Source organism: Equus asinus, chromosome 25 (genome assembly GCF_041296235.1).
Source record: "Equus asinus isolate D_3611 breed Donkey chromosome 25, EquAss-T2T_v2, whole genome shotgun sequence".
NCBI lineage: Eukaryota > Metazoa > Chordata > Mammalia > Perissodactyla > Equidae > Equus > Equus asinus.
The window spans coordinates 38,660,862-38,673,928 of NC_091814.1; the positions used below are offsets into that span (position 1 = coordinate 38,660,862).

The window sequence follows — 13,067 nt, forward strand, 5'->3', positions numbered from 1 at the left end:
AAGAATAAACATAGTTAAAATGTCCATACTACCTAAAGCAATCTACAGATTCAATGCTATCCCAATCAGAATCCCAAGGACATTCTTTACAGAAATTGAACAAAGAATCCTAAAATTCATATGGGGCAGCAAAAGACCGCGAATTGCTAAAGCAATCCTGAGTAAGAAAAACAAAGCCGGAGGCATCACAATCCCCAATTCCAAAACATACTACAAAGCTACAGTGAGCAAAACAGCATGGTACTGGTACAAAAACAGGTGCACAGATCAATGGAACAGAATTGAAAGCCCAGAGATAAAACCACACATCTATGGACAGCTAATCTTTGACAAAGGAGCTGAGGGCCTACAATGGAGAAAAGAAAGTCTCTTCAACAAATGGTGCTGGGAAAACGGGACAGCCACATGTAAAAGAATGAAAATTGACCATTCTTTTTCACCATTCACAAAAATAAACTCAAAGTGGATCAAAGACCTAAAGATTAGGCCTGAAACAATGTCTTCTAGAAGAGAATATAAGCAGTACTCTCTGACATCAGTTTCAAAAGAATCTTTTCGGACACTATAACTCCTCAGAGGAGGGAAACAATAGAAAGAATAAACAAATGGGACTTCATCAGACTAAAGAGCTTCTTCAAGGCAAGGGAAAACAGGATTGAAACAAAAAAACAGCCCACTAATTGGGAAAAAACATTTACAAGCTACTTATCTGACAAAGGACTAATCTCCATAATATACAAAGAACTCCCACAGCTTAACAACAACAAAAAAAAAAACAACCTGATCAAAAAATGGGCAGAGGACATGAACAGACATTTCTCCAAAGAAGATATAAGTATGGCCAATAGACACATGAAAAGATGTTCATCATCACTAATCATCAGGGAAATGCAAATCAAAACTACACCAAGATATCACCTTACACCCGTTAGATTGGCAAAAATATCCAAAACCAAGAGTGACAAATGTTGGAGAGGTTGTGGAGAAAAAGGAACCCTCATACACTGTTGGTGGGAATGCAAACTAGTGCAGCCACTATGGAAAACAGTACGGAGATTTCTCAAAAAGTTAAAAATAGAAATACCCTATGACCCAGCCATCCCACTACTGGGTATCTATCCTAAGAACCTGAAATCAGCAATCCCAAGAGTCCCATGCACCCCTATGTTCGTCGCAGCAGTATTTACAATAGCCAAGATGTGGAACCAACCCAAATGCCCAGAAACTGATGACTGGATAAAGAAGATATGGTATATATACACACTGGAATAGTACTCAGCCATAGAAAAGGACCAAATTGTTCCATTTGCATCAACATGGATGGACCTCGAGGGTATTATGTTAAGCGAAATAAGCCAGACAAAGACGAACTCTATATGACTCCACTTATAGGTGGAAGTTAACATATAGACAAGGAGAACTGATCAGTGGTTACCAGGGAAAAGGGGGGATGGGGGGAGGGCACAAAGGGTGAAGTGGTGTACTCACAACATTACTAACAATAACATACAACTGAAATCTCACAAGGTTGTAATCTATCATAATCTTAATAAAAAAAAATATCAGTTGTTGCTACTAGCAATTTTTGTTTTAAGTTCTATTTTGTCTGATATTAATATCTTACTTTGGTTCTCTTTCGGTTATTGTTGATACATGCTTTCCCATCCTTCTACTTTCAGCCAATTGGTTTCTTTGAAACTAAAGTCTGTCTCTTATGGACAGTATATAGCTGCATCATGTTTTCAATCCCTTCTGCCAGTACCTGCCTTTTATTGCAGTGTTTAGTCCGTTCACGTCTAATGTAATAATGCTAAGGGAATTTACATCTGCCAGTTTGCCATTTGTTTCCTGCTCCGTCTTGTCTATTCCTGCTTTAGTCTTCTTGTGTTACGTATCATTTTCTTGCATATCACTTTAATTTCCTTGTTTCTTTTGCTGTTTTTTTGGTAGTTATTTTCTTGGTGATTGTGCTAGGGATGACAATTAACATCTTAATTTAAAATAATATAGTTCAGATTAATACCAACTTAATTTCAGTAGTCTACAAAACCTCTGCTCCAGGATAGCTCCATTCCCTCCTTGATGTTTTATGCTATTCCCATACAAATTATATCTTTATACATTATAAGCCATTCAACAGTTTTCCATGTATTACTTTATAGTTTTCTCTTGAATCAGAAGAGTTACAAACAAAAGTACTGTTATGGACTGAATGTACGTATCAGGCCCCCAACCCCCTCCCCCCCACCCCACCAAATCCATTATGTTGAAGCGCTAACCCCTAACATGATGGTATTCGGGCCTATGGGAGGTAATTACATTTAGATGAGTTCATGAGGGTAGGACCTCCATGATGGGATTAGTGTCCTTATAAGAGAAGGAAACCAGAGCACTCTCTGCCATGTGAAGAAACAGTGAAAAGGCAGCCATCTACAGGCCAGGAAGAGGGCCCTCATCTGGAACCACATCTACTCACACCTTGACCTGGGACTTCCCAGCCTCCAGAACTATGAGAAATAAATGTCTCTGTTCACACCAGCCAGTCTATGGTATTTTGTTATAGCAGCCTAAGATAATACAAATACACTTATACTGTCTTTTATCTTTAATTGTGTAGTTAACCAGTGTGCTACTTATTTCTTTGCGTGGATTCATGTTACTAATGTCCTTTCATTTCTGCTTAAAGGACTACCTTTACTATTTCTTGTAGGGCTGGCTGCTAGTGACAAATTTGTTCTGTTTTTATGTGGGAATGTCTTAACTTCTCTTTCATTTTTTGAGGAATAATCTTGCTGCATAAAGAATTCTTAGTTGACTTTTTTCTTTCAGTACTTTGACTGTCATTCACTACCTCCTGGCCTCCGTGACTTCTCATGAGAAGCAAGTTGTTAATCTTATCAAAGATCCCTTGGGGCCCAGCCTGGTGCATAGTGGTTAAATTTATGTGCTCTGTTTCAGCCGCCTGGGGTTCACAGGTTTAGGTCCCAGGCATGGACCTACACACCACTCATCAAACTAAGCTGTGGTGGCATCCCACATACAAAATAGACGAAGATCAGCATGGATGTTAGCTCAGGGCCAATCTTCCTCATCAGAAAAAAAAGAAAAGATTCCCTTGGATGTGATGAATCACTTTTCCCTTGCTGCTTCCAAGAGTCTGTCTTATTAAGCATTTGTTGAGCTTCTTAGATGTGCAGAGTGTTCTTCATCAAATTTTGAAGTTTTAGGCAATTACTTCTTCAAGTACACTTTGTGCCCCTTCCTCTTCTCTCCTTCTGGGACTTCCATTATGCATGTTAATACACTTCGTGGTGTCCCACAGGTCTCTGCAGCTTTTCTTTTTCCTTCATTCCTTTTTTCTGATAGGATGCACTCAATTGGCCTGTGTTCAAGTTTGACTACTTCTACCAGTTCAAATCTTCTGTTGAGCCCTCTATTGAATTTATTTCACTTACTGCATTTTTTCAATCCAGAATTTCTATTTGGTTCTTTAATCATTATTTCTGTCTCTTCATTGTTACTCTCTATTTGGTGAAAGACTGTTCTCACATTCAGTTTTTAAGATGGTTTCCTTTAAGTCTTTAAGCATGTTTTTGAAAGCTGACTTTAAGTTTTGTTTAATAAATTCAATAAGCCAACAGCTGGGCTTCTTCACAGGCATTTTCTTGTTCCTTTGCATGTCTTGTAAATTTTTGTTGAAGACTAGACATTTAAAATAATGTGGCAACTCTAGACAACAGAATCCCTTCACCTCCTCAGGCTTTGTTGTGTTTGCTGTTTGTTTAGTGGCATTCCTGCACTAATTCTGTAAAGTCTACCCTCTTTGCTGTGTGTGACCACGATATTCTGCTTTGTTAGCTTAGGGGTCAGCTAACGATGAGACAGAAATTTCCTTAAAATGCCTTGAAACAGTCTCCAGCCTTGACGAAGTGCTCTGTGAACGTGTTGGGGTATGCCTTCAACACGCCAACATGCAGTTTACGACTCTGCCTTATCCTTCACTTCCTGCTTGCAGAGCCTCAAGTTCTGCTACAGGTAAGATTAGTGTCGTCTTCGTTTTTTTCTTGGGCATGCACACAGCCTTGCACATGCATGTGGCCTTCTAGAATCCCAGGAATATGTTGGAGCTTTTCAAAGCCCTCTACAGACATGTCATTCCTCAGCTTTTCCTTTTGTTTTTCAGTTAGCCTCTTTTTTGCACCAATTGGTATCACTGCCTCAAGCAGCTGCTATATTAAATAACTGCAGCTGTTCTTGACAAATAGGCTGAAGCTAGGATTGTTTGCACTGAGTGAGTAGAGTCAAGTCAAATAAAAACAAGCTCTGAGAATAGAGCCTTTAAAACAGTGAAGTACTAGACAGGTCAAAGAGTCATGCACTGCATAATGACTTTTTGGTCAACAACAGACCACATATACAATGGTGGTCCTGTAAGATTAATACCATATGGCCTAGGTGTGTAGTAGGCTAATAGCAATCAGGTTTGTCTAAGTACACTCTATGATGTTCACAGAATCATGAAGTTACCTTACAACACATTTCTCAGGACGTATCCTCGTCCTTAAGAGATGCATGACTGTAGTGACAACCCTCTGGGGTGTGCTTTTTTGGGAGCTTCACACTCCTTCCAATGGCTACTAGACTGCTGGTTTTCATGGCTACTATAGTTGCAAGGCTATTCGTTTTCAAGGCTACCCTGGAACTGGGGGAAAAGGGATAGGGCAACTTAAAATGCTACAAAACTTATTCTTACTATTTTTATAGAATAAATGCATTTTAGTTTGTTGGAAACCTTTAATTTTTAGAGTTCTGAAAAAGTTGATTTTGACAACTGTTATAGTGTTCTCATTGCTTTCATGGAAAAGCAGATTTTCAGAGGTCCTCTATTAAGAGTTTTCAAGGAAGTCATTTTTATAGTTATAACAACTGCACACTAATTAATATTCCTTTCTTATAATTATGCTTCTAAGATTTAGAAAAGCAAATATTTATAAGTAGAAATGTGATGGGAATTTGAAAGAGGTGTCTTTTCTCATGTGACATTTCAATTATTTCATGTTTAGTTATCCAAGTCAGAATAGTGAGCCTGTTTTCTCAAATGTACAAGGAAAATACTGTCTTCTTCACAGGGTTCAGAGATTTAAAATGATAATATAAAAGTTATTATTAAGCTACACTAATCAAAACAGTGTGGTACTGGGAAAAGGACAGTCATATAGACCAATGGAATACAGAGCCTGGAAATAAACCCTCACATAGTCAATTAATTTGTGAATATGGCTGCCAAGACAACTCAATGTAGAAAGGGCAGTCTTTTCAACAAATGGTGCTGGGACAACTGGATATACAAATATACATGAACAAAGCTAAATCCTTACCTTTCACCATATACAAAACTCAGAATGGATCAAAGAACTAAATGTAAAAGCTAAAACTTTAAAACTCTTAGAAGAAAAAAACATAGAGGAAAATCTTCATGACACTGGATTTGGCCGTCTTGGATATAGTAGCAAAAGCACAGGCCAACAAAAAGAAAAAAATAGACAAATTGGACTTCATCAAAATTAAAAACTTTTGTGCATCAAAGGACACTATCAAGAGAGTGAAAAGGCAAACCACAGAATGAAAGAAAATATTTTCAAAACATGTATCTGATAATGGATTAATATTTAGAATAAAGAATTCCTACAACTCGACAAAAAAACAACCCAATTAAAAATGGGCAAAAGACTTGAATAGACATTTCTCCAAAGAAGATATATATACCAATGGCCAATAAGCAACATGAAAAGATGCTTAGCATCACAGCCATTAAGGAAATGCAAATCAAAACCACAATGAAATAAAACTTTACACCCATTAGGTTAGCTATTAAAAACAAAAACAAAATAACAAGCATTGGTGAGGATGTAGAGACTGAAATCCTTGTACATTGCTGTTGGAAATGCCACCGTGGAAAACAATCTGAGATTTTTCAAAAAGTTAAACACAGAATTACCATACAATCTAGCAAACTCACTCCTAGGTATATACCCAAAAGAATTTAAAGCAGGGATTCATATAGGTATTTATACAAAAATGTTCATAGCAGCATTACTGACAATAGCAAAAAGTGTCCATCAGGCTAAGTGTCCATCAACAGATGACTGGATAAACAAAACGCGTATATACATGGAATACTATTCAGCTATAAAAAGAAATGAAATTCTGATACATGGATGAACCTTGAAAAGATTATGCTATGTGAAATAAGACAGACACAAAGGACAAATATTGTATGATTCCACTTACATAAGGTGCCTAAAATAGTCAAATTCATAGAGATAAAGTAGAATAGAGGTTACCAGGGGCTGGGGGTGGGGGAGAAAATGGAGAGTTGTTATTTAATGGGTAGAGAGTTTCTGTTTGGGATAATGAAAAAGTTTTGGAAATTGATGGTTATACAACACTGTGAATGTACTTAATGCAACTGAATTGTACACTTAAAAATGGTTAAAATGGTAAATTTGGTTATGTATATTTTACCATAACAAATTTTAAAATGATAATGTGTCCAAAGGCCCTCACCACATTTAGTGAGCCTTCTGTTCCTCAGTTGAGATGGTGGTTATAGAAGTTACTTAGAATACTTTATGAAATCTTGGTTGGTAGTGGTGGTAAACAGTACCCACCCCTAAAACACACACACACATACACACACATACACACAACACTACACTCAATGCTCTATCAGATACCTCTAATTATATTTTGCAAAAGATTGCACATCCAATGAATTTACTAATGAAGCAGAGTTTACATCCTCCCATACTGACAGATAAAAACATACATTCTCTAAGCACAAAGCTTATATTCACAAATAACTGTTGGCTTAATGACAAAATTTCAATTAATAATCACAATGTGAATTTAGTTATTTAATGCAACCACTAATCTAATGTCACCAATAAAATCTAAGCTGTTACATCACAAAACCAGGGTTATATTCAGTGGACATGCATTAATAATCTATACAACTTAACATTATACCAGAAAACGAATCAAATACAAAATTTCCCTTGATTTTTGGTGGTTTTCAAATTTCATGGCACAGATTACCAAAAAAACTGTAGAAACAGATTTTAAATATTTTCAATAAAATGGTAAAAAATTGAATAAGCCTTTAAAGTTTTCATATTGGGCTGAAGATTTAAAACACCAAGCTGGCCCCAATCTGTCAAAAATGACAGATAAATATTTACAATGATTAGACAGGCTTTAGTTACAATGGTACTTGGAGGACTACTGCTCCCTGGCAAAAACCCATCAGGGTTAATTTCTCAATGCAAACATGTCTTTGTAAATACTGTGATAATATAAACTTGGAAACATACCTGGAAGCGGGACAGGGATGAAAAATAACACACAATCCTATTTCTGACCTGTCATCATAAAGCCTTCTGGCTCCAAACGCCCAACACTGTCCCTCAATATAAAACTAAATTAAGAGTAGAATGACTTTACCATACTGGCTGACATTCTTCTACAGAATTACCTTTCACTACATATCAAGGCAGGGCTCAAGCTCCATTAACGTGCTTCTCTAGAGTGTAATGAGCAGAGCACCAAATTTATAAACTGATATGGCAACCCAAAATGCTAAACACACTTTTCAAACAGAAACAAACTTTTTTTCCCATTGTTAGTTCTATGTGCCATATTATTCTTGAAACTTACGTGGCTACCAATAAGAAAAGAATAGGGAAGCTTTGAACATATCTTGTACTTTTTCATCAAGGCTAAAGTGCAAAATATCTCCATATGTCTGGCATTTTAATAGGAAAAAAAATGACGCATAATAAAGGAACTGAAGTGACAGGAGAACTAATACAAAAAAAGACTTCTTTAAATATACACTTGAAGACTACATAAGACCAAATTAATTTTTCTTCAGTGAAATCTGTAAATGAACCAAGTTCTCACAGAACTTAAGATCTTGTCTGATTCTCTTTCCCAGGATCAGAAATTCTAAAATTAGAGGGGGAAAAAATGGAAAAAAATAACATTGCATGACAATGGACACTAAGTTCATAAAGAACCTTCTTTTTTCTAAATGAGATATTATGGAAGAAAATACCATGAAAATAATAATCCTATGAGAATTGTTTTTTCAGCACAGTAAATTTGAGCCTTGGTCTTCATGAAGATACTACAGCTTATATAGAAAACTATAAATATACAAGACTTCAGGAAAAAAAAGTCAAAATACATATTATTTAACATTCTGTAGGCCCAAAAAACTTGAGAGGAGGAAAAAGGATGGCCAACTCAATCTTCACTTAAGAATACAGAATTATGAAAAATTTCCTGGGTCAAAAGTTCCAAGGTGCTCCAAACTGGAACCATACTTTGTGAAAACATACAACTTAGATATATTTTTAACAGGAAAGAGAAAGTACTGAATAACTGCAGTCCCTTCCAAAAAGGAAATCTTAAATTAAGGGAAAAAAATTCTAATAGTGTAAACGAGTCTGGCTCAGAAAGAAAACTGAACAACATATCCAAGATTCTGTCCATAAAAGTAATGGCGGTACATCTTTAATATTAAAGAAATAGGCTATAAAAAAGTTCTTTCTCAGAATTGGTTTTAGTAAAAGCTCATTTGTGCTCCTTTGTGGGTGCATAATAAAGTTCCATGGGTTTGTTCACTTTCCAGTATTTCTCACTGACCAATTCCAAAGAAAAAGAGCCATTTAATACCTAAAAGAAAAAAAGAAAGAAAGTATTATGAAAACTGCTCAAAGCACAACAAGACTGAGATGGAACAAACATAAAAGTCCATCTCTTTTAAAAAAAAAATCTTAGGGTAAACCTCTTGTCACTTACACTATTCACAAATGAACAAACAAAGGATATCAAAACATTAACCACCTGTTGCAATTTCTCTTTCTCTCAGGGTCCCGTAGCATTTTATTAGGCCCCACCCCATCACCTGCCACTCTCAGATGGTCAATGTGGTCCCAGTTTCAAGAGCCTATTATTTTAAATACTCACAGTGAACTGGCCACTGGCTGTCGCTATATAAATGGTATACTGCTTCTCGCTGGCTGTATCAAGGTTCATCTGGTTTGATTCTCCTTTGCTTCGAAGTTCTTCTAAAGCTAACCTCACAGCCAGATACTTGGATAAGTGATCAACAGTGGCATTACCTGAAGTCTTTATGTATCTGGAAAAATAAATAATTAAAACTTTAATTTCCAGATTAATGATAAAAATGTACTTAAATTATAGAATGTACTTCTAAAAAGCTACATAAAATGTAAATGTCTCAATTATTGACAAAATAATAGCAGAAATTTACTCCTCTATTATCTAAAAATTTCTTATTGAAAGATACAGAAGATGGGAAAGTAAACAGCTCACTGTCTGTCTACCAGGCCACAAAAGCTCTACCTACCTTACCATCCATAAAACATGAGATAAAATGACAAAAGTCAAACAGAAACACACACAGTACTGAGGGGGAAAAAAGAACATACCCTTCAACCCCAATGATCAGAGTTCTGCTGTCAACAGCAGCAAGAAGAATAGTAAGAATATAAGCAACTTTCTTATTGTCTAAGAATTAACCAATTTTCTGGTTTTTAAGACTGAGCATAGAAATGCTAATCTTGGGATTTTTTTAAAGCATGGTATACTGTTCAATCACTCACTGAACAAATATCTGATGCTTATCTACACACGATGGCAGACCATGTGCTGAAGATACAGTGGTAAAGCACCATGCTTGCCGGCATGGATCTTACAGACAACTGGCACCCTCTTTTCATTGTTAAGGAATTTAAATGGTCCTTTCTTCCTCTTCTACCTAGGAGGGTCATTCCTTTCAGATATGCAACTGTGGGTGGGAAGCACATGAGGAAGGAAGAAAACAATACAGGCAGCCAAAATATCCAAATGAACTCTGGCAATCAGTGGGATGACAAATATTGCCCTTAAACTTCTCGTGCAAAATCGTCTTTTAGTCCAAATTAAATATTCTGAAGTCAGATAATCTGAAACTAATCTGCACACTTACCGTGTCTGTGCACTGTCATCTTTTTCCATAAGTGTGGGATGAGGCCTGAATACTAATTCAATTTCACTAGCACCATCCATTACTGGGTCAATTGCCACTGTTGCATTGTTATTATCAAGCTCAAGCCCGGAATCATCAGATGTTTTGGTCCGTTTGTTACTAGGTCCTGCTTCCTGATTACTGTGTGTGGATGCATTACTACAGTGAGAACTGTCACCATTGTCTTCTGCTCCACTACCATTTTCAATCTGTTGTTTCTTGCCTCGCTGTAATCTAGTTAAGGGAAATAACAAAAAGGGGGGTTGCATAAAATTTACATCTAGGCCTTTTCAATGCATCAATTTTGAAGCACATTTACTGAACTTTAGAATTCTGTAAAAATCTTGATGATTGACTTTGCTCCAAGTTGGATAACAGCACTTATTTCCCACACGTCCCTGAAAGGTCTAGAGAACCTCACTCACACACAGGCAAACATCGGCATGACTGAAACAAATGTTAATATTCACTGAATACTTCTCTTTATTGATTATAGGAATTATTGGCAAATCCTTATTTATATTTTGATAATTTGTTATGAGATTTTAAATCTAAAGAAAGGCATGATTCAGATATGAAAGTTTTAAAGATCTGAGGGAAGATATTCATGCCTCTTTAAAAATCTTTAAGGAAACATTTAAGAGAAACAGTAAGCACACCCTCCCGTCGAACTCACCCAAAGTTTGTAATACAATGCAAAATTATTCTAATGAGGAAACTGAGATGGTGTCTAAATAAGGAGCATGGATACAGAAACAGCAAACAAGCTCAAATACTAGCAACCAGTAACTGGGCAAGGCACACTGTGTATAAATCTTATCTACTTGTCAAAACAACTGGCAAGGCAGTGAACATCATCATCATTTTATAATGAAGAAAACCAAAGAAATGGAGGTTCAAGGCCCATAGTTATAAGCTAGTAAGCACCAGAAGTAGAGCTAGGACTTGATACACATTCTTTCTACCACATCGCCTCTCTCTATCTGTATAAACAAGAAAAAAGGAGGGATATATGAAGAAATATGAAAGAATGACATGCACTTCTAAGAAGTGTCATCATTACAAATTTATTGCCAGAACAAGGAAATAACAGCCCACTGTTTAGGAAAGATGCTCAAGAACTCTCGTGCTTTCTTTCAAAAAAACAAAATACTACTTATGAAATCTATAGATCATTTCAAAACTGAGGGAATGACTAATATGTTAAATGACAAAACTATGATCCCAAAAGATACGAATGCACATAATGAAATATTACTACCTTACAAAGGAAGGAAATCCCGCACATGCTAAACACAGATAAACTTCAACAACAATGAATTAAGCCAGTCACAGAAAAAGACAAACACGTGTGATTCCACTTATGTAATGTATTAAAAGTAGCCAAATACATAGAAAGAGAAAGTAGAAGGATGGTTACCAGGAGCCAAGGGGAGGAGGAGGAAATGAGGAATTAGTGTTTAATGGGTACAGAGTTTCAGTTTTATAAAATGAAAAGAGTTCTGGAAACTGGTTGCAGAACAATGTGAATGTACTCACCCTACTGAACTGTATACTTATAAATGGTTAAGAGGGTAAATTTTATGTTTTTTCATACAATTAAAAAAGATATAAACAGGCCAAAATAATGAAACAAACACAACTCAACAGTGAAAATATAAGGATTATACTTAAATATTTCCTAAAATCCACAAATAAAGCAAAAGAAAAGTTGTTTCAGTTGACTATAAAGTAATCTAATGGAGTTGCTTGTCTTGATGTATTTATTTTTATCTCACACTTTTTTCCTTTTGGTTTGAGGTGACTGAGCTAGATTAATTTCAGGCAGCATTCAGAGAACAATGTTCAGTAATGGAGATCAGTAACCTATTATATCCTGAATTTATCAAATCATATCTATAATACTGTTCTAGAGGTAGCATTTCAAGAATTGCACCAACAAACTTGAATGTCGTATGAGGACAATAAAAGAAATTAAGAATGTAAATGTTTAGCCTTCAGAAGCACATATAAGAATGCCTATCTACACAAAATTATTTGAAAAACTAGTAGATACAAGCAGAATCTGAAATAAGTGTAGAATCCAACATAAGTATTTTGACAAAGTCAGACCAAGACTGCTATACACAAGAGACTAATTTTAATTCAATATGAAGGAACAACTTTAAAAAAAAAATCATGCATAAAAAAATATTTACTGAGCAGCTACTTTAAGCCAAGCATGGTTCTGTATACTGGTGTTAAAAGAATCAATATTACCAACAGTCTCTATCCACTTAGGGCTTACATTATTCTAGTGCAGCAGGTAACACATACGTGTTCAGAGAATGATAAATGCTGTGGAGAAAGATGAGGCAGAGAGTGTAAGAAAGTATGGAATCCTGGAGTGGAAGATGGGAACTTCGCAGACACCTGAAGAAAGTGAGAGTGTGTGCCATGTGGATTATGTGGAAGAAGAGGGCTCCTGAAAAACAGAACAGTAAGTACAAAGGCCCTGAGGCAGAAGCATGCTTGGTGAGTCTGAAGAACAATAAAGAAGCTGTAATAAAGTTGTCAACCAATGAAAGAGCTCCTATCATATACTCTTACCACTAGAAACATTCAAGCAAAAACAAAGGACTATCTGTAAAGGATTTTGCAAAGGGGATTCTTTCTCCTGGTAAAAGACTAAATTGAACAAGCATGAAAGTCCCTCTCTCTTTTAGGAATGTATAATTCTTTTAAAATAAATACATTCAACATTTAATACTGTACTCTGCTAAAGAGAGTTGTAGGTCAGTTTAATATTCAGTCATACACCACATAACTTTTCCATAAAGCTGTTACCGAACAGCACATACAACAGTAGTCCCATAAGGTTAGTAGCCTAAAGCCTAGGTGCGTAATAGGCTATACATCTACGTGTGTGTAAGTACACTCTATGATGTTTGCACAATGACAAAATCACCTACCGATGCATTTCTCAGGATGT

At 36.0% G+C, this 13,067-nt stretch overlaps 1 protein-coding gene across 1 annotated transcript in view; it reads right to left on the bottom strand.

The window, feature by feature from the left end:
- Positions 1-4,786: 4,786 nt before the first annotated feature.
- The window catches only part of RNF2 (ring finger protein 2), a 47,352-nt gene continuing 39,071 nt past the window's right edge, over positions 4,787-13,067 (bottom strand). Inside the window, exons 5-7 of the mRNA XM_044758195.2 lie at positions 10,058-10,330; positions 9,034-9,205; positions 4,787-8,739 (exon numbers count right to left, since the gene is read on the bottom strand). Coding sequence (XP_044614130.1) covers positions 8,638-8,739; positions 9,034-9,205; positions 10,058-10,330 — 547 coding nt within the window. The 3' untranslated portion in view covers positions 4,787-8,637. The remainder of the gene's footprint in view (positions 8,740-9,033; positions 9,206-10,057; positions 10,331-13,067) is intronic.